Genomic DNA, 21,259 nt, shown 5'->3' with positions numbered 1-21,259 from the left:
GGACGAGAAGCTGCTCTCGTCCAATTGGCTGCCCAAAAGCAACGAATCGAAAGATATTATAATCGAAGAACCAAGCTCCGCCATTTCAAGATCGGGGACTTAGTGTTAAGAAAAGTCACCGTCAATACCCGGAATCCGAACGAAGGAAAACTAGGACCAAATTGGGAAGGACCATATCAGGTGCTCGAGAATGTCGGAAAGGGATCGTACAGGCTCGGCATTATAAACGGCAAACAACTATCAAGCAGTTGGAATGTATCACATCTAAAACGGTACTACTGCTAAGGTACGACCCTTCCATATTCATTTAACTGACCCCTGCAGAAGTCTAAACAAAAGCTAAGATGGATCTTTCGCTTGGAAGCACGTGTTGCACTCTTTTTCCCTTAGACCGATTTTATCCCAAATGGATTTTTTCTGCAAGGTTTTTAATGAGGCAACCATTGATCGTGCTGCACTTTCAAAAATATCCGAGGCCTTATTTCAATCGACCTTGAATACTGGGGAGCCATTAGGCCCTCAAATACATCTAATTCAGATGCAAGAAAGTCATTTCACAACAACAGGGTTCCAATAGGAAAAATTGTAAAGAGCCAAATGGTCAAAACGAACCATGCTCATGTAGACTGGCCCGAACCCAGGCGCAAAACATGAACACATGTATAATGACTTGAGATTTATTGTGCAATCAGAGTTAAGAAAAACTCAACCATTAAGCCTAGGGGCTACATTATTTCGAGTTCAAAACATTCACTCGACTATTAGGCCTATGGGCTACTTTCATTTCGAGTTCGAGCGAGCACTCACTCGACCATTACGCCTACGGGCCACATTATTTCGAGTTCGAAACATTCACTCGACTATTAGGCCTATGGGCTACTTTATCTTGAGTTCGAAACACTCACTTGACCATTACGCCTACGGGCCACATTATTTCGAGTTCGAAACATTCACTCGACTATTAGGCCTACGGGCTACTTTATCTCGAGTTCGAAACATTCACTCGACTATTACGCCTACGGGTTACATTATTTCGAGTTCGAAACATTCACTCGACTATTAAGCCTATGGGCTACTTTCATTTCGAGTTCGAGCGAGCACTCACTCGACCATTACGCCTACGGGCTACATTATTTCGAGTTCGAAACATTCACTCGACTATTAGGCCTACGGGCTACTTTATCTAGAGTTCGAAACATTCACTCGACTATTAAGCCCACGGGCTTCTTTTATTTCGAGTTCGAGCAAGCACTCACTCGATCATTACGCCTATGGGCCACGTTATTTCGAGCTCGAAACATTCACTCGACTATTAAGCCTACGGGCTACTTTCATTTCGAGTTCGAGCAAACACTCACTCGACCATTACGCCTACGGGCTATATTATTTTGAGTTCGAAACATTCACTCGACTATTAGGACTACGGGCTACTTTTATTCTGAGTTCGAGCAAGCACCCGCTCAACCATTGCGCCTACGGGCTATATCGCTTCAAGTTCGAAACATTCACTCAACAGCTAATAAACCTATAAGCTACTTTTACTTTGAGTTTGAGCAAACACTCACTCAACTATTACACCTATGGGCTATATTTCTTCAAAGATTGAATCATTGGCTCAACTAGCAAGCCTAAAGGCTACATCACTTCAAGTTTGAAAAACCAATCGATCGATCATAGAGACCACGAAGTCAACATTTGATTAAAGTCTTCACAAAAACAAACCGACCTTGTTATATATACAAGAATGCTTACGTGATTGATTACAAACGTAAAAAATTAAAAAGCTTCCTGGTCACCCTATGGGGCGTTCGCTCCACTGTCGAGCTCTTCCCCATCCTCAGATCCACTCTTGCTGCCGCCATCATCATCATCATCATCATCGGAAGCCAAGGCTTCAGCTTCAGCTTCGAGCTCTTTAGCCCTTTTTATCTCTTCAGTAAGGTCGAAACCCCAAGCGTGTATCTCCTTGAGGGTCTCCCTCCGAGACCTACACTTAGCAAGATCGGCAACCCAATGAGCTCAAGCATCGGCAGTATCCGCCGCCTCCCGGGCCTCCATCTGAGCAACCTCGGCATCAGCCCGATACACAGCAATGGACTTATTCGCTAAGACTTTCGACGATTCAACCTCCGCCTTAGCCTCAGCAAGCCGTATTTCAAGCTCCTCGATCTTCTTAGCTTGAGCCGACCCCTTTTGCTTGACGCTTCGAAGTTGAACATCGGCTGATAATAGTTTGGTCACAATGGTTTCTTTTTCCGCAGCCAGGCGGTCGAGAGTCTCTTTCCACCAATTGCATTCAGCTTTGATTTGATCAACTTCTTCTCGAAGCAACCCGATCTTTTTAACTTTTGCTGCAGCTGAGACAACGAAGGGTTAACATCCACAGTCGAGTCAGACCCATACTTTAACAAAACGAGGCTCACCTGCTTATCAAGTTCAACCCTTTCTTCACGAACCTTAGCCAAATCCACTTGGAGTTCTTTTATAGCCTCGTCCTTTTGGCTGCAAAGAAGCCGCAGGGCGTCTCTCTCACCCGAGACCTTCCAAAGCTTGGCCTCACATTGGCTAAGATCGACTCGAAACCTATTAATGGCCTACACAGTAAGGAAAAAACACAAGTCAAGTATGGAAAAAAACAAAGGAACCAAGTGTAGAAGAATCGATTACCCGAGTAATGAAACATTCGGCCTCCTCTAGTAGAAGAGAAGCGTCACCGATATTGGAAGCATCATCGACTCCAGTAAAGAAATCCCTAAAAGGGTCTCCTACACTAGAGCCTCCGCCAATATCAGGCGTCTTTAATTCTCGAGCTTCCTTTAACGCCTCCTTAGAAAAAGTTGGAAGAGAAGGCGAGTGACCCATCATCATAGCCCCGAGCAAATCACTCGGGTTGCTCCGATCAAGACTCGGGACTTCAAGACCGACCCTGACTGGCACAGCCGCCATTGGCTTGGGAGCTCTAGCAACCTCAATAGCTTTTGCATATCGGATCACCAAAGCCAAGGCGTTATCTTCGTCTTCCTCTTCTTCTTCTTCTTCTCTCAGTCGTTGGACCGAGTCAATCGAAAGGGCAATTGCTTTTCTCCTCACCCTCTGAGTTTTGGGCTTGGGGTCCTCTAACCTAGAGGAAGCTTTTCGCTTCTTATCTTTCCCCGGTTGCGGGACCGGGGACTTGGTCCTTTCTTCACCGCTCGAAGGCCTCAAAGCGGCATCCTTGGTTACGCCTACATGAGAGAAAATCGGTAACAAATAGAACACAAAGAATACTTCGTAAGAAACAAGAAGCAAAACCTTACCATGGTTCTTGGCCTCCCATCTACCTTTAGCCAAATCACGCCAAGCGCATTCGGCGTAAGAGGAAGTCGAAGCTAACTTTCGAACCCAATCCTCGAGGTCAGGTACAGCTTGTGGCATCCAAGGGGCAGCTGAATATCAGGGAAAGACATAAAAAAAATCGGGAAAAGACACGAAAAGCAAACAAGAATCACTTACGGTCGAAATTCCATTCTTCGGGAAACGGCATCTTCTCTTCTGGAATAAGGTCACGGGTCCTCACTCAAATGTAACGACCCATCCAACCCTGATCCTTGTCTTCATCAATGCTCGACATCAAAGCCTTCGATGCCCGACGATGAAGTCTGATTATTCCTCGAAAGATTTGAGGCTGATACAATCGTATGAGGTAATTCAAAGAAAAATACAGCCCCCCGGCTTTGATAGAAAAGAAGCGAAGTGAGATCACTATACGCCAAAAAGAGGGATGAATTTGACCGAGGGTGACTTGGTACCTTTTGCAGAAATCAATAATCACCGGGTCGACAGGTCCCAACGTGAAGGGATAAGTGTAAACACTTAAAAAACCCTCCACATGAGTGATTACGCTCTCATCGGGGGATGGAATTTGCAACACGACCTCGGGACACCAGTTACAGTCTTTTCTGACGGCCTCGAGGTGATCCTCCGTTATAGAGCACATATACGTCGACACATGCTCACATCGACCCGGAACGGATGAAGGATTCTCTACCTTAAAATCGATCTTCAGAGTGCACGGGCCGGGAACATAATTGTGAATGGACGGCTCCACTGGCGTCTTATCGCCGGACGGCCGTGAAAAAGAAGCTTTCTCCTTCTGAGGTACGGTTTTCGAAGTTTTCTCCATAGATACGAGAAGAAGGAATGCAAAGAAAAGTAAAAAATTGATGGTACCAAAAACTCTGGTGTGGATGGCTCTAAAGCAACGAAATAGAGAGGAAAAATAAAGAGAATTTGGAGGATTGAAGACGTAAAAGTGATGAATGGTGGAAGGAAAGGCTATTTATAGATTGGAGCAATGACGATTCAATATTGCGGTGGCCGACCACCGTCTGACACCCATTAAATGCCTCGGTAAAACCGAGCTGATGGAACAGTTATCACATACGTCATGGTCAAGACCGATGTAAACGTCAGCATATATCTGATCGAGCTGTTGAGAAATCATATCGTTTCTCGCCACATCCTTTTTCGAGAAACAAGGGGACTATCTGTGTACGGTCAAAATCGGTTGACTCAGTCGTATGGACTGGTCGAGATGATGATGTTTCGATCAAAGGGTATCTGCATGACAAGCTCGATCGAGGTCCGAAGTAAGGGCATCGAGCTTCGAGCTATAAGACCGACCAATGACAAGCCCGGTATCATTATCGAGCTCGTATCCAAATCGAACTACGAAGCAAGGCGCAGATTATCGAAGATGCCTAGACCGACCAATGCTCACCCCGAATATCGATCCTCCAAGGCAGAATCGAGCTCGAACCAAGATCGGGGGCTCGATCTAATACCGAGCTCGAGCCAGAATCGAGCTCGTAGACAAGAGCTGTTGCAACCACACTATGGGGGAGAATCTTGGCAGAAATCAAAGAAGAGACAAATCATCATGGGTCCTCCACTACATGTATTATTTTATTATTTTGTTATAAATAAAGAAATGACCCTCTATTATAAAAGGGAGGATCCTTGTAAGCTATAGAAAAAGGCACAGGATTGCAATAGACAGATCTTCTCTCATACAAAAAGACATCTCTTTGTGCTTATTTTATAGGATCTTATTCAATTTCTCTGTTCATCATTTTCTATCCTCACAGTCAAAATACTTGCATTGTTATTTTTGTATCAAAGGATATTACGTACCCTTAGAACCATACATAAATTAACGTTATCCGATTTTTCGGGTAAACAACAATTTCTGCATAATCCATTAATGACAATATTATAAAATTCAATACCTGTGTCTTCTCTCTTTCTTTCCAACTTATTAAAGAGTGACACAGCTTCTTCAACAAGTCCATACTTAAAATAAGCCTTCAATAAATAGAAACGAGTGTACAAATTAGGTATGGGCACCGCTTATAGCATCTCAGCGTAATTTTTTTTTTTTTTTTGCATCTTCCAACTTTAAATAGACCATGCAAGATAGTATTATAGGTAACAGTATTAGTCTTATCCCTATTAAAAAATTTCATGAAACAATTGAATGGACTCGCCTAATTTTTCTTCTTATAATATCCATTTATTAGTACTGTTTGACCAAAAAGTGTGATTTCCTATTGAACTATCAAATTTATGTGATAATGGGTTAAATCTAGTTGAGAATAATAACTCTAGATGCTAATCTCGAAAATGTGCGGGAGATGGAGACAGATTTCGTAAATGAGTGATAACAATAAGTGCAAAATACTTCTAATGTATGAACATTAATGAAGATATATCTAACAATAAATGGCAACAAATAGCATTTAAGTAAATAAGGAGAATGATGGATTTGACAAATATTTCTCCTGACAGTGATGAGTGACAAAAAGGTCCAAGGTTCGTGTGAACGACCCTCGGATCTGGTAGAAAAGGTTGGGAATAATATGAGCAAGAATCTTTATCAAAAGGTAATCTTTGTATATTTATCACAGAGAGAAAATCTTCTTTTCAAAAGTGTTCTTATCAAAAAAAAATTACATGTCTTTCTTTCTTTTTCTTTTCCCTAATAGTACAAATGTAGGGAATATTCATAAGAATATTCTCTCTAATATATTATTCTTAAAACTAGTCGTTAATGTCCTTTACGCAGTGCTTGACCTCGACCATGGTCGACACCTCGACCACGAGTTTTGCTGCCTTCTGGTCGACCTCGACCGACTCTTTTCGTAATGTCGTATTAGACCAAATCTACCCTTAGGGCAGATTTTGGCCCATACAGTTAGTCCATCCGCTTATTGAGGCCGAGGTCAGACGGCCTTAATAAGTGGACTTTGTTTATCGTCGTTGACAAAATTAGGCGAGCAAGTCGGATAGTGGCGCTTCAGATGAGGTGGCGACATGACCTTTCGTGAGCCGCAACCTTTGGGGCCGCATTGTTTCAAGGATGATGTCATGACATCATGCGTCACTGTGACGCAGTTTCCCGATGCTTTGCGTCGTTTCCCGCGCCTCTACCATTTAGATACCTGTGCTGGGTAATGATGGCCTGATTTCTCGATATTAATGCTTGAACTCTTATAAATAAGGACCTGGGGCCATTTGTGTTTGTTTTGCATTCTCTTGATATTGAATCCATGTGTCTCCTTCTTCATTCTCCCTATTGAATCCTTGTCTCCTTTTTACTTTGTCATTGCGTATCCACTCCCCTGATTCCAGTGATTTCAATTGCTTTTAACCTTTCTACGTTTAAAACATCTTCTCTCAAGAATATGGCTAACACACCCTCTAGTTCCGGCATGGCAATTAATCCTACCCCTTTGGCGGTGCACATGCCTCCTCACGGCGACGGTGTTTCTATTTCTCTTGAAGACGAGAAATTTCCTATGGTGGAGGAAATAATCCCTCGCAGTGAAAAGGCTAGATCCGACTTTTTGAAGTTACCTGAAGACGATCCTGAGGCTTCGGAGTCAGTGATGAACGAGGTCGATCTCGCTGAGCTTAAGGCAAGGTTCAAAATTCCTGCTCATATCGATCTGATTCCAGTAGGGCACGATGTGGTACAGATACACCATCCGATATATTACGCGTTCTATGTGTATCCGTTCTATGCGGAGGAATTTTTCCCTTACTACGGCATTTGCCCAGCCCAACTCTCCCCCTACATCTACAAGCTTATCCGTATGTTGACGAAATATATGAAGTTGGCTGGCCGTGGGGTCTCACTTCGCCACATGATGCATCTCTCCGCCCCTAGCTTCTACAGGGGACGATGTTGCACCTCCGCCACCGAGGAAGTAAATATTTGGTGATGAAGATGGACGATAAGGCGAATCGCCAGTTCTGGCTCAACTACTTCTTCGTCAAGACTAAGGACGTGGTGGTCAACGCGAGCGGATTCCCTGAGGCTTGGAATTATGCACGAAAGTATCTTCTTGCAAAATATTTTTGCCTGTTTTAGTCGTAATCTGACATTCCGTCCCTTCTTCGTGCAGCCGAGACTTCCCCCTCCCTGGTCGGGGACATTCATGACTGGGTTAGCTAGGTCTTGCCTCACACAGTGGGAATTCGTGAATGGACGGGCTTTATCAAGAGATTCGGGCTTGCGCCTTCCGTGACCGGTGAGTTCGTTTATAGTATGTATTTATTTCTACATATATAATTATTATCTTTTGTCTATATCATCTTGACATCATGGTCTCCTGCTCATTCTGGTTTTGTACAGGAAGTGACAGTCTCCTAATTTATTTTTATTTTTCAGCCCGAGGATCTTCGAGAAGGCCGAGGGCCCCTGCTCCTCACGTGGGCACTACCGATACACGTGGGCAATGAGGAAGGAGTCAAGATAAGGTCGGAACATACTGTGCATCAAATGCATAAAGGCTGTGGGGCATTGGTAAGCCCAAAAGACATAACAAGAAACTCATAGTGACCGTATCGGGTCCTGAAGGTAGTCTTCGGGATATCTGGCTCTCGAATCTTCAACTGGTGATAGCCTGAACGTAAGTCAATCTTGGAAAACACCCTGGCACCCTGTAACTGATCAAATAAGTCATCAATACGAGGCAATGGATACCTGTTCTTCATTGTAACTTTGTTCAGCTGGCGATAATCAATACACATACGTATAGAACCATCCTTCTTCTTTACAAATAAGATCGGAGCACCCCAAGGTGACACACTGGGCCGAATGAAGCCCTTATCAAGCAACTCCTATAACTGCTCCTTCAACTCCTTTAATTCAGGAGGAGCCATACGATATGGAGGAATAGAGATGAGCTGAGTGCCCGACAACAAATCAATGCCAAAATCAATATCTCCGTCGGGCGGCATGCCCGAAAGATTCAGCTGGAAAGACATATGGAAAGTCCTTCACTAGTGGAACTGACTCAATTGTAGGGGTATCAATACTGACATCTCTCACATAAGCTAGATACGCGTCACACCCCTTCTCAACCATTCGTTGAGCTTTAAGAAATGAAATAACTCTGCCGAGAGTATACGCTAAGGTACCTCTCCACTCTAATCGTGGTAAACCTGGCATAGCCAGAGTCACGGTCTTAGAGTGACAATCAATAATAGCATAATGGGGCGACAACCAGTCCATGCCCAAAATAACATCAAAGTCTACCATACTGAGCAATAATAAATCGGCCCTGGTCTCAAAACCATTAAGATCAATCAAACACGACCGATACACGTGGTCCACAATAAGAGAATCTCCCATAGAAGTAGACACATAAACAGGGGAACTCAAAGAATCCCAAGATACGCCCAAATGTGGGGAAAAATAAGAGGACATATATGAATACGTAGAGCCTGGGTCAAATAATACCGACGAAACTCTATGACAGACTGGAACAATACCTGTAATGATAGAGTCAGAAGCAACTACCTCTGTACAAGCCGGAAGAGCATAATACCTGGCCTGGCCTCCCCCTCTAGGGCGACCTCGCCCTCCCCGACGTCCATGTCGAGCTGAGTGAGCAGGTGGCGCGGTAGCTGGTGCTGGAATCATGACCTGAGGACCCGGTGGAGCACGTGGTGGATGAGAAGTCTATGGAGGTGCAACCTTCCTAAGTATGGGACAATCCCTCACCATATGGCAGGTGTCGCTACACTCCAAAAAACCCCTCGGAGGGGGTAGCTGCTGCGACTGACTCGGGCCAGGTCTTCTGAGCTTTCGTAGGTGTTATCTCGAAAACGTGCGGGAGATGGAGACAGATCCCGTAAATGAGTGATAACAATAAGTGCAAAATACTTCTAAAGTATGAACATTAATGGAGATATATCTAATAATAAATGGCAAGAAATGACATTTAAGTAAATAAGTAGAATGATTCACCCAATAATGGATGGATTGAACGAATATTTCTCCTGACAATGATGAGTGACAGAAAGGTCCAAGGTTTGTGTGAACGACCCTCAGATCTGGTGGAAAAGGTTCGGAATAATATGAGCAAGAATCTTTATCAAAAGGTAATCTTCGTATTTTTATGAGAGAGAGAATCTTCTTCTCAAAAGTGTTCTTATCAAAAAAATATTACATGTCTTTCTTTCTTTTTCTTTTCCCTTATATATTCAACACATATCCCTAATAAACTATAATAGTACAAATGTAGGGAATATTCATAAGAATATTCTCTCTAATATCTTCTTCTGAAAACTAGTCGTTATTGTCCTTTACGCAGTGCTTGACCTCGACCATGGTCGACACCTCGGCCATGAGTTTTGCTGCCTTCTGGTCGACCTCGACCGACTCTTTCCTTAATGTCGTATTAGACCAAATCTACCCTTATGGCAGATTTTGGCCCATACAAGTGCGTTATAACAAAAAATGTTTTGCTCAACGCTCTTATATATCATAAAGCTATCATGTAATTAGATGTGGGTGTAATTTGGTATAATCACACAGTTTGGCTTGTTTGTTTGGCCCAATAATTACTTAGTTAGTGTGGAATTAGGTGTAATTGAGAGGGTGTAATTACACTCTTCAATTTTCAAGGGAGGTGGGAGTTGGTGGTAATTACACTATGTAATTACCAAATGACTTTTATATTCTTTTTTTTTCTTTTCAAATATGTATCTATTAAGACCCCTTCCGTTTCTGTCATCTTCTCAAATTTCTGTTTCAACGTGATGCCGTATTCTTACTCCATTATAGATTATGGTATTCTAACTTTATAATTCCTGACATTTTTCTTCTTCAGTTTTAAATCTCTTCTTTTATTGCTGTAATCGTATTACACTAATACTAATTGGAGTACTTTGTAGGTTGATGTCGATCTTGATCATAGTTAATGAACTCAATGGCCTGCTATACTGTTATTTCCATTATTTTTTATGTTGTTGAAATAATTATTTAATCAGAAAAATTTTGATTGATGATTATTGATAATTTGAAATTTTATTAGCTTTATAATAACAAGTTTCTGTATAAATTATGTTGTAGCTAGATTGATAAGTAGTGTTTGTACTTTTTTTAAAAAATATTTCATTTTCTACTGTATTAATTAGAATAAATTTTTATTATGAAAAAGTAATTATAAATTCATATTTATGTATTTTTTTAATTTAAAAAGTGCAACACGTCATGAATTACATATTATATTCATACATATAGTTGGTAAAATATTCGATTTTTATTGGGTTTTTAATTTATTCATGTTAAAATAGTAATATTTATATAAAAGATACCGATTATTCTTCACAATACTAGTTACTAATTTATAATTATATATGCATATATTTGTTACATGTTAAATTTTCTTATATGTTCATCTGGAGAAAGAATTAACTTTTATTTTAAATAAAAAAATATTTTACTCTAATTACACTCATGCAATCAAACAAGACACAAGTAATTACATTGTAATTGGGCTTTGACAAACAAACATGACTTTGTAATTACTATTCAGTGTAATTATTAAGGTAATAATTACACATCCTAGTAATTACATGGTAATTTCCAAACACTCTTAAAAGAATACTTTTGTTAAGATTTGAAGTACTTGATCAAAAACAAAAAGTGCTTTTGAACAACAGTAAAAATAATTTTTCTGCTTGTGGAAAAAGAGCTGCAAACTTCAGAAGCAGAAAATTAATAGTTTCAAAGAAAATATCCTTACAAAAAATAAATATATTTATCAAACTATCTCATTAATTAAAAACATATCTCCCAAGTATAAATACAATCCACTTTCTTCTTTCCTTTTTTTTACCCTATTGTTTGTGTCTCACAGCTGAGGTTGACATCTGTATGATTTACACCCTTTGAAACATTAGAAAATTTCAAATTGGCTACAGAAAATCTATATAGCCGACTCTAACTAACTTGAAGCTAACATAGATGATTGATACTCAGGCGCCTCCAAAATCTGAGTTGAATTATATGATTTAAAACCTTGGAATTATTAACCACAGAGTAGGCAATGTGTCACACAGTAAAATCAGAATGGTAGATCTCTCTGGCTGAATAAAGTCAACTCTACATTTTTAAACTATCTAAAAAAATGTCTCAAATTGCAAAATCAACTACTAGTGACTAGTCGCACCAGTTGATATGCACTAGAAACAATGTCGCTCAATAAAAATACAAAACTGGTGTTTTGATTCTGAACGCTGAGAAAAAGAATCATTTGTAAAGATGCTTTCAATTTAATCTTGCGCTCAAATTATAAAACACAATCCCTCTATTCTCCGACGGTCAGTCCAAAGCCAAACTTGTAGTCTTTCTTTTTATGATCGACCTGAACAAGCAATAAGGGACATATTTAGGATACTACTGAAAGTTATACAGCCAAACTGTGTGAGATAAGGTTCCAACTAGCAATAACATGACGGAAAAGAATTGATAAATGGGTGTGCCCTTATCAACCGAGTTTCAAGCCATGCACTAGCTGGCCCTCAGATTTCTTAGCCGAAAAAAAATAAGTGAAACTTATAAGCAAAAGTGGGCTTTTTATACAGTATAGCCGTCCCTCAAAATAATAGCTGGTGAATGTATTATTTTTTGTACATTAATGCATACTATACATATAATAATTTTATACAAAATTAATGTATAATTTTATATATTTGGCTAGCAGCTATAATTATTTGACCAACCAGTCGAATGTGTTAAAAGCCCAAAAAGGTTGGCGAAAATCAAGAAGCTTTTCATATTTCATTGTCATGGAGAGAGGGAGAGACCTCAACCTAGAAGGAAAAGGAGAGGGGGGATGGAAGAACATGTATTTTGTAAAGGAACTACAACAAGATAAAAAAGTCAATATACCACCCTACCTCAGCTGAAAGAATGAAATTAAGACCCATGTTCAAGCGCTCTTCCAGGAAAGCAGCAACACATCCATTGGAATCAATCTTCCCTCTGAGACGACACTGTAATGCATGCACACAATATTGATTCAGTAAATATTGAAGTCACGATGAACAAGGTTGATTAGACGTCCCAACATTGTCGCAATGCAGTCACGAAAATAAGATCAACTTAATGAGCTTTCAGAACCTTTCACAAAACGCATAATAGCAGCCCAACAAAAGTTTCTAACACATTGAAAGTGGAGATAGAATTGATTTAGTCAGATGCTAGAACATATTAGATTCAATGTATAACTTTAGGTTAACAGCACAGTATTCCCTAGTTCTATCATAATTAGGAGTCCTGGTATTTGGGAAATTTTCCTTGTATATCACTTGTCATAGAACACCCCCATACACAGGTGATATCCAAAAAAGTAGAAAATCTACACAAAGATGTGTCTCAACAAAAGACACCCCCAATTATCTACCTTACCACGCTTAGGTACCTTAGGCTCCTACCAGAGTTTAATACTCTGAATCTCTAACACTACAAAATAAGATGTCACATGGCACAAAGATATGAGATATCACATAGCAGAAAGATAAAAAATAAAAATAAAAAACAGATAAAAACAGGTAGTACCTATATCTTAAATGATGAAGAGAAAGGTAAGTCGTTAGGAATAAAGAAAGGGCTGCTGCAAGATATGCAGACTCACAGGCACAGACCAAGTCTATCCATGAAATATACAGGGAAGAGACGGTAGTCAGTCTTTAATTTAAACTGGATTAAGGGCAAGAAATGATCTATTGGAGTCTGCATGCAATTGTTTCAAAAACGATAATGACAATTTTGGGCACTAAATTTGGAGCTTTCATTTTCCGCTAGACTCTGCAGAGTTGCAGGAAATAGAACAGTTCACAACATCGATCACCAGGTTAGAAACTAGAGAAAAAACACTATAAACGTCTTAGAGGCAGGGCTTTTCAAAGCCAACAGGAACTGCAAAATTGCTGGAAATGCACAGGAATCGAAGTGTAATACCAAACTAGCGTGCAGGAAATAATTAAAAATTTCGGAAAAAAGTTCTACCATAACAAAATTACCTGCCGAAGGATGTAATCGTAACCAAAGCTTGCTGTAACATCTCTAGACATGTAGTTGTACATAAAGTCTGATGCTAGAGACACCTGCATGTAAGGAAAGTGTTTAAGAAAAGCTTGTAAGAAAAGCAAGTCACAAATGCAGTCGTTAAGATACTGGTGACTCTTAAAACCTTTTCAGAAATTTTCTGAACATAACTCAGTGCCACCATCCCAGTGCTAGCAACTTGCCCTGAAGCAACCTGCAGATAAGTTTAACAAACACTGAATAACGCGAAAAACATTTTTAGAAAACCTAGAAAGATGAAGGACGCCTCCTAAAAGGACAACTGCAAGTAGCAAATGCTGGTGAAATTGGCAAAAGAAAACATAATAGATAATTGGAAGTACTTAGACAAAAATGATAGAATATAAAATCTTTTGCATCTGGAAGACCTGCAGTTTAATTTTATTCTAAAGCTATTCATACTACAGAGGAAAGAGAATAATGACCATGGCCTTGATATTATAGCTTTTGAAAGAACACCTCAGATAAAGCATTCAATCAAATGCCTCACTGGCATGACATACATGTTAGTTTTCTGGAAGGACAATAACAGGAAAAATAAACAGAAGGCCTCTCAATTAACAGAATAGTTAGCAGGCGACTAGAAAGAACTAACTGTCCAACAGAAATGAAATTTAAGCTGCTACCATGTGTCCAACACAATAAAAAGTACGGCTCAGTCCCAAACAAATCATTCATCTTTTGCACAATACTATAATACCTTGAATCCAGATAAAAAATGATTGGATGACAAAATGTTCTATCATCTAGTAATAGGCAGAATACCATTTTATCTGTGTTGTAGCGAGCAGCATAACCAATGCCAGATTTCCGATGCTGACCAGCCCAGAATACTTCCCCACCCAGAGACAAATGTGGACTGACACTCTGCAAGACCATGTAAAGGTTCAGTTAAAAAGCTAAAAGCATAATACCACACAATTCATCTGCATACGATATTGGCCCTCAATCAGGACGACATCTTTACTCATTCTTAGGTATTTCATAAGAACCATAAGGAATCCATGATTGACCAATAGGTGGTAGACATATGATATCATCCCAAATTATCAGATTATCCCCAGAGGGACAAAAGTGGAAGATAATATTGTTATAGTATTTGCAATCTTCACTCTCACTTTTCAATAAGTCCATTACAGTCTCTACTCTTCAATTTAAGAAGGATGATGATAAGTTTGTATTAGAGTGACCATCAAGGAAAACAACCAAAAGAAGCAAAGTACAAATCGCAACCTTCTATAATAAAAAATTTGATAAGTGCCAATCACAACCTTTATATTATTAATGCAATCGACAAAACTTCACAATAAAGAAGAGCATATCTAAGCAATAGTACCTCCAGAAGCACAACCATACACACTGCCCAATTTGGTAATTTTCTTAGATAATTCATCTTTTAATTCCAAAAGATTTCAAGCAAAATGAGACAAAAGAGGCCCAAAGTGAGGAGTAAGGGCATTTGATTTGGGCCTATACAAGTTCCCGACCATTAAAGACACCATGGAGGCTCAATCCTCTTTAAAAAGGGCTTGCATCTGGCATTATCCTTACCATATTTTCCTTCTCCTTTCAAATCTTTCCTCCCAACGACACAAATAGACCATGCAGCGTCAAGACAATTAATCTGATAACTATTCACTAGGAATCTCCACTTTGAAGTCTTTCGCCGTGGGATGACCTCTTCAAAACAAACTCTAAATGACACAAAAGCAAACCACGTCTATTCCTAACAACCAATATATACAAGTTCCCAACGATTAAAGACTCAGTGGAGGCTCAATCCTCTTAAAGAAGGCTTGCATCTGCACTATCCTTACCATATTTTCCTTCTCCTTTCAAATCTTTCCTCCCACCAACACAAATAGACCGTGCAGCATCAAGACAATTAATTTGATAACTATTCACTAGGATTCTCCACTTTGAAGTCCTTTGCCGTGGGATGAACTATTCAAAACAAACTCTAAATGACACAAAAGCAAACCACGTTTATGCCTAACAACCAATAAGCATTCATCCCCAATACTCCTTCACAACCAAAACCACGTGCAACACGAACGCTTCGTGTTGGAGTTTTTAGTCAAAAATGGTCCCTTATCTTTAGGGGTAGGTCTAATATTGTCCTTCAAATATAACCCTGAGCACCTTTTATCCTCCAAGTTTGCAAAATTTGAACAGATTTAGTCTTGCTAACAGAAAAACCTTCAAACTAACAGTGCATTCACAGAGCTGTGCTTGACGGGTTAAAAGAAACCTATCCTGTTTCTTCTTCTTTGATTCACCTTATTCTCCTTGTTCGTTATTTTCCCCTGAAACTGTCTTTTCTTTTTATAAATCATGATGCTGCACGTTTGATCGGAAATAATGGAAAAAAAATTTAAAAAAAATGGCTTCATTCTTGAAAGACGCAGAAGAAGAAACAAAGTATAAAAGGATAGATTCTGTCTGTTTCTCTCTGTATTACAAACTGCAAAATGTTGGGAAAGGAAAAAACGAAAGAAAAAGATCCAACAAAAACACAATCGATATGAAATGTTTCAACTTTCAACAAAAAGGGGGGAAATTTGAAGAGTTTTTTTAAGACTAATTTTTCAAACTGTAGTTCTTTTTCTGGGGATCTAGCGTAGATTGCCTTTTTATTTTATTCTCACAATCTGAGATTTTTTTGTTTTAATTTTAATAGACTTAAGCATAATAATCTCAACATTGAGTCCCTCCATCAAGAAAGGCAAAGCTAATGGAGCACGTCCTTTCGAATCGCAAGTACCATATTCCTTATTAAGATTAATAGACGTGAAAAAATCAAGCTCCAGCCATTGTCAAAATTTTACTACTATTTGTTTATGAAGAAGGTAACCACAGTGAACACAAAGATGAGAAAATATGAACCGGGTAAGTTCTCAATCTCCAACATAAAGCTAAAGAAAAGTTCATAGCAACACATTTCTTGAACACATACAGGAAATCTCTAGTTAAGATTCCTTGAATTTGAGGGAAATAATGAACTGGGGCAAGAAAAGAATTGGAGAAGAAGAAACAGGTTGGGTTCTTTTTACTCATGTTAGGTGCACCTCACTACCGTTAGTTTGTTGGAGCCGTTAGGTTACTTTTGTTACTAAGACTATTTCTGCTCAAGTTTTACAAACTTAAGAGGATGAAAGGTGCTCAGGGTTATATATGAAGGACAATATTAGACTTACCCCTAAAGATAAGGGATAATTTTGGCTAAAAACTCCTTCGTGTTGCTTGGTTTTCCATCACCTAATCCACAACAAATCAAGTGACCCCCCCCCCCCCCCCCAAAAAAAAAATGAACCTTTGCTGAGATAAGATTAAAAGAAAAGGATTCCTCTATGTGCCCCCAATACATCTTGCATGCATATCGTCTCATAAAATAAACAATTTTTATTGGTGTCAATTAATCCTTCATTACTCTCCAGAAAGAAGAATATTTGCAAATGACAAGACTTGAACTCACGACATTTTTTACCAAAACAATGACGGTCAAACAGATTTGAAACTTACAGTTACTCATTGGCTAACTTAAATACCAGACTAAATGCCAGTGGAAATTGTCTATTATTTCAATGGGCTATTCTGGTGAAAAAAATAAATGATGGGGATTTTCTTTTTATTGGAAACGGTTACTTTTATGAAGTAATGATGCTGACTGAGTGGCATGACACAGTTCTTGTCACGGAATACTTTTTGTGGCCAAAGGGAGCACAGAGTGGTTGGCACTGCCTTCTTGTAATTAGGGGTTGAGGGAACGGTCTGAGGTCTAGTTACTAAATCTAGTAAAGAAATACTTTATGTATTTTTCTAAGGGATCGAGGTGTTAGAGAATGTAACCCACATCAGTCACTAGCTTTTTTTCTCATCTTAGCATTTTGTGCAATCAAGTAATCAGATTTCTCTCAAGTAATATTACCATCAATCTCTTTTTGATGCTATAAGAACTATCTCCTGATGGTTTCCCTAGCTCTCTCTCCCACTCTCTAGGCTTTTAATCCCAGTTGGAAGCACAATGTTACGCACTATTATCTTTCATTTTTTTACCTACACACAACTGTACAATGATAACACCTTATTCCAACTCAACCCATTGAGTACAAGTTTTCTGAACCACTAAAACTATGTCTGAAACTTCACAATATGTCATGCAAAGCAGTATAACCAATGGGCTGAGAAAAGGCCATTTACTTTCTGAATATTTTCAGTCTTCTAGGATGTATTCATTGTTTTAAATAGAGTAACAAATTTATATGATACCTGGATGTAGCTGGCTCCAAATAATGCACCATTGCCAAGTTGAAATTGAGTCCTGTAGTCTTTACCCTTATATACAACAACAACAAAGACATACAGCAATCATTATCCCCAAGTCAAATGGCCTACAGCATGATACGTGAATAGTACTACTTGAATGAAATAGGAAGTGTGCAGTCTGGCCTGGATGCACCAATTAAATCTTATTAAAATATATGCATGCCTACCTTGTAGTCGAAATTAACCATGCCATGCGACATGTGCGGTTCACCAGTTAGCTGTTAAGAAGATTAAAATTGTGAGATATGCCAGTCGCTCCACATAAAATTATGGAAGGGAAAGCAACAGTTGAAAATATCAAATATTTACTTGACCATTGGCTTTCAACGAAAGATTCTCAGACAAATCACACTTCACCCTAGCATTCACCCTCCCGTCTGTCAATACTCTCCCAATAAGCATCATCTGTAACAATATCAGAAGTCATTGCTGCCAGAATTAGATCCTCAACGAGTTCAGGCACTTGGAAAGAATAAAATCAACTACAGACCTTTGGATCTATAAAGTTAGCACCAAACTCGTAGTGGGCAGTTGGTATTTTAACGATGTCTGTAGACTGAGTAGGAAGTTCTGTAGGCCCCATAAAAACACTGAGAAAAGGTGAACGCATTTATTATCACTAAGAAAACACCTCTCTCCCTCTATCAATAGAGATAACATAGTAACAAATATGATATATTTTTCAGGTATGTAAAATCTACCTATGACTGAGTGAAAATCTCTGATTAAGTCCTTTGGTAAAGTCAAAACGCAATCCTTCAAAAAGCTCGGGCTTTAAAGACACTGCCAATAGAGACATGAATTGGTTATTCCCTTCACAAAAGCAATAACAATAACAGAAATATAGGAGTAAGTGTCAGACTTAAGAGCAACAAAGCCTATCAAATATGAACGTAAAAGGAAAAACTAAAACTGCAATAGAAGCCACTGCATTGCTTTAACCTAATAGTGGTTTAAACAACTAGCTCAAGGTTTTGATAAAGAGGACTACTTGAAATAACTTTAGTTGAAACAGGCACACATGATGCATCTAACAACTCCTAGCGCAACCTCTTTTTTAAATGAATTGTTGAATTTTGAATGAAGAGGCGGTCTTTCTTGCTAAACCTAGAAAACGTTCACAACAATAATCAACTATCACTCGATCTCAAACCAGTTAAGGTTAGATATATGAATCCTCTGTATCCATTCTGCTCTATTCAATCCCATTTCATTCTATACTAAATATTAAATAATTTATACTTTAAGGAAAAATTGGAGTTCTCTACCACTAGAGGTTCTCCGGATCTCACACTTATCCCTACATAAATAAGTATCTAACTAGAATACAATAAGTCCGGACAAGACAAACCTAATGTAGGTGTAACAAGTATTAGTTCAAGGTAGAGACAGTTGGAGTAAACTCACAGTAACTCAAAACTCCTCCCTCAGTTCTCACACTAGTAACTGCTCCTTCATCCAAATCATTATATCTTTTTTTTTGGATAGTGGTAGTGTCTGAGCCAGATTATGCTCACCTAGATACAAAATCTTGCGTCCATTGTTATATGTACTTGATATGGATCCTTCTCAAATACAAACAAAAAGCCCTTTATTGGCACTTTGTCATATGCTTTCTTTGTATCACTAACCATCATGGGGATATCATTCTTCCACTGTCTAAAAATTTTCATCACTCATTCTTAGAAAAATATAAATATGGTATAGTCTACCAGGCACAAACCGAATTTGGTTCATTGACACTTTCCTTAAATTTCATCATATAACTGTTTAATACCATGACACGCCACCAAACTATGAAAATTTCTTTTGTTCTTCTACATCAAAACAAAAGTCTGTCTGTGTGGCATCATTTTACACAACATTAAATAGCTTGCATAGACTTACTACTCTGACTTCTCTAAGTTACTTCCAAACATTACATGTTTTCTAATATTTTATATAACAGCCTTTACTTCCATGTTTCTACTTTCTATCACAGATGTACGAGATTATTCATAACAGATTCCCACAAAATCATTCGCATTACATAATCCTCAACACATACTGAACCCCACCTAATAAATTCACTAATACTGAAACTACTCTTTCAGTAGACATAGGAATGCACTTGAAGTTCAAATTCAGAAAGCGCATGTAGCGTAGCAATATGAAGTTTTACCATGAGCTGATTGTATCCATTGAGGAAATATAGGTTCAATTTTGCACTGCCTTTGTGAAACCAAGTCAGCGGGGTTTTAACAGCAACAACAACAAAACATATGTAACTGAAACTGCATATTTTGATTGCACTACATTTCTTAGAATACACCAAACAATCTGCATACAACAGGAAAGCAACTATGACTCAATTAAAAACTAGTTAGGATTCACTATAAATCTTCTTTATGCATTCTGCTCCCAACCATTTCATTATCCTACCACCCAACTCACTGGGGTCTACTATATACATAGGCCAATCCAGGATTTGAACATCATGGGTTCACGTTCGGAATTCTACCACAACTCATTCGATTAAATGGGTTCAAAATCTATTATTTGTGCATATTAAGTGAATTCATTTATATATACATATATATACAGGGCCTGAACCAAAGTGATGCTCTACATCTACTATATCCATTCGGTCCTATTTGTTATGCTATCAAATCTTCTACAACCATTCCGCTATTCTTAAACAATTCAGGACGTCCTAACTAGGTCTGGGACATTAATCCTCTATATCTATTTCGCTCTACTCAAACTCATTTCATTATATTATTGCATTAAAATCTGGTCTCCGCCACTGATCATTTCGACCATGTTACTCCTTACAAATTCCTCTTAGGCCAATATTATACAAAATAAAACATAATAATAAAAATAAAAAGTAATAGAAATACTTGATATTTTATATTGACGTCCCACCAAATACACTGTAAAAATAATTAAAGCAACAACGATCATTAGCAAAGCAATAAAGGATGATACTAACTGAGAGCTTCGCGATGAATTTCTTCATAAGGAATGGGACAAGGCAAGTTCAAGTAATCAACTTTCTCAGATTCGACTGCCGGCGATTTTGAACCGGCCGCCGGTGGAACTGTAGTTGACGGAGGAACGAGAGTAGCCATTGCAACTGTCGTACGTGTTGGAACTCTGAATACAAAAAATAAATAAATAAACAAAATAGAAGAAAGGAATTTGTTTTGTTTCCCTTCTTCTTCGACTTCTTCTTGCTGACTGCGGCTATATAGGAAAGGGAGAAAAGCTTGGTTTGAGTGCGAGGCCTAAAACCCTTTGCCCAATTACTGGAAAAACCCTCAACCTCAAGTAGACCCGGCCCGTTTTGACGGTGGGTTCTTAGATGGAGCTTAAAGCCCTAAAGTCATGTGACCCAAAAAATAAAGGGATATTTACACAAATAGCCGATTATATTCATTATTTACTTTTTCTAGCCATATACATAGATTATAAATTCATTATACATAATTATACATATATAATACATAAATTATATATACATTATAC

The 21,259-nt window shown here is 38.7% G+C and overlaps 2 protein-coding genes across 2 annotated transcripts; both read right to left on the bottom strand.

The window, feature by feature from the left end:
• Positions 1–1,797: 1,797 nt before the first annotated feature.
• On the bottom strand, positions 1,798–4,162 carry LOC138906242 (uncharacterized). The gene is made up of 6 exons (XM_070194774.1): positions 3,931–4,162; positions 3,321–3,425; positions 2,668–3,224; positions 2,424–2,594; positions 2,087–2,337; positions 1,798–1,987 (listed from the first exon to the last, which is right to left on the bottom strand). Exons 1-6 carry the CDS (start codon positions 4,160–4,162, stop codon positions 1,798–1,800), a joined length of 1,506 nt encoding a protein of 501 aa, XP_070050875.1.
• A 7,166-nt stretch (positions 4,163–11,328) lies between these two features.
• On the bottom strand, positions 11,329–21,053 carry LOC104089440 (mitochondrial import receptor subunit TOM40-1-like). The gene is made up of 11 exons (XM_009594333.4): positions 20,724–21,053; positions 18,451–18,532; positions 18,240–18,339; positions 18,059–18,154; positions 17,917–17,967; positions 17,693–17,758; positions 14,189–14,290; positions 13,530–13,598; positions 13,360–13,443; positions 12,235–12,330; positions 11,329–11,699 (listed from the first exon to the last, which is right to left on the bottom strand). Exons 1-11 carry the CDS (start codon positions 20,860–20,862, stop codon positions 11,643–11,645), a joined length of 942 nt encoding a protein of 313 aa, XP_009592628.1. The 5' UTR covers positions 20,863–21,053; the 3' UTR covers positions 11,329–11,642.
• Between the last annotated feature and the right edge of the window lie 206 nt (positions 21,054–21,259).

The sequence above is a fragment of the Nicotiana tomentosiformis genome, chromosome 2 (assembly GCF_000390325.3).
Source record: "Nicotiana tomentosiformis chromosome 2, ASM39032v3, whole genome shotgun sequence".
Taxonomy (NCBI): Eukaryota; Viridiplantae; Streptophyta; class Magnoliopsida; order Solanales; family Solanaceae; genus Nicotiana; species Nicotiana tomentosiformis.
Note: the sequence above shows the minus strand (reverse complement) of the source record. Positions and strands in the feature narration are given on the sequence as shown.

Bases quoted from the DNA above. Each gene is read 5' to 3' on its own strand.
- LOC138906242 (XM_070194774.1), bottom strand. From the start codon at position 4,162: ATGGAGAAAACTTCGAAAACCGTACCTCAGAAGGAGAAAGCTTCTTTT. The intron at 3,426-3,930 runs GTAACTGGTGTC...CCTGATATTCAG, and splicing joins CGAGGCCGTCAGAAAAGACT to CTGCCCCTTGGATGCCACAA. The intron at 2,338-2,423 runs GTGAGCCTCGTT...AAAGTTAAAAAG, and splicing joins GGGTTGAACTTGATAAGCAG to ATCGGGTTGCTTCGAGAAGA.
- LOC104089440 (XM_009594333.4), bottom strand. From the start codon at position 20,862: ATGGCTACTCTCGTTCCTCCGTCAACTACAGTTCCACCGGCGGCCGGT. The intron at 18,340-18,450 runs GTAGATTTTACA...ACCTTTTCTCAG, and splicing joins AGATTTTCACTCAGTCATAG to TGTTTTTATGGGGCCTACAG. The intron at 17,759-17,916 runs GTAGGCATGCAT...GTTGTATATAAG, and splicing joins TGGTTAATTTCGACTACAAG to GGTAAAGACTACAGGACTCA.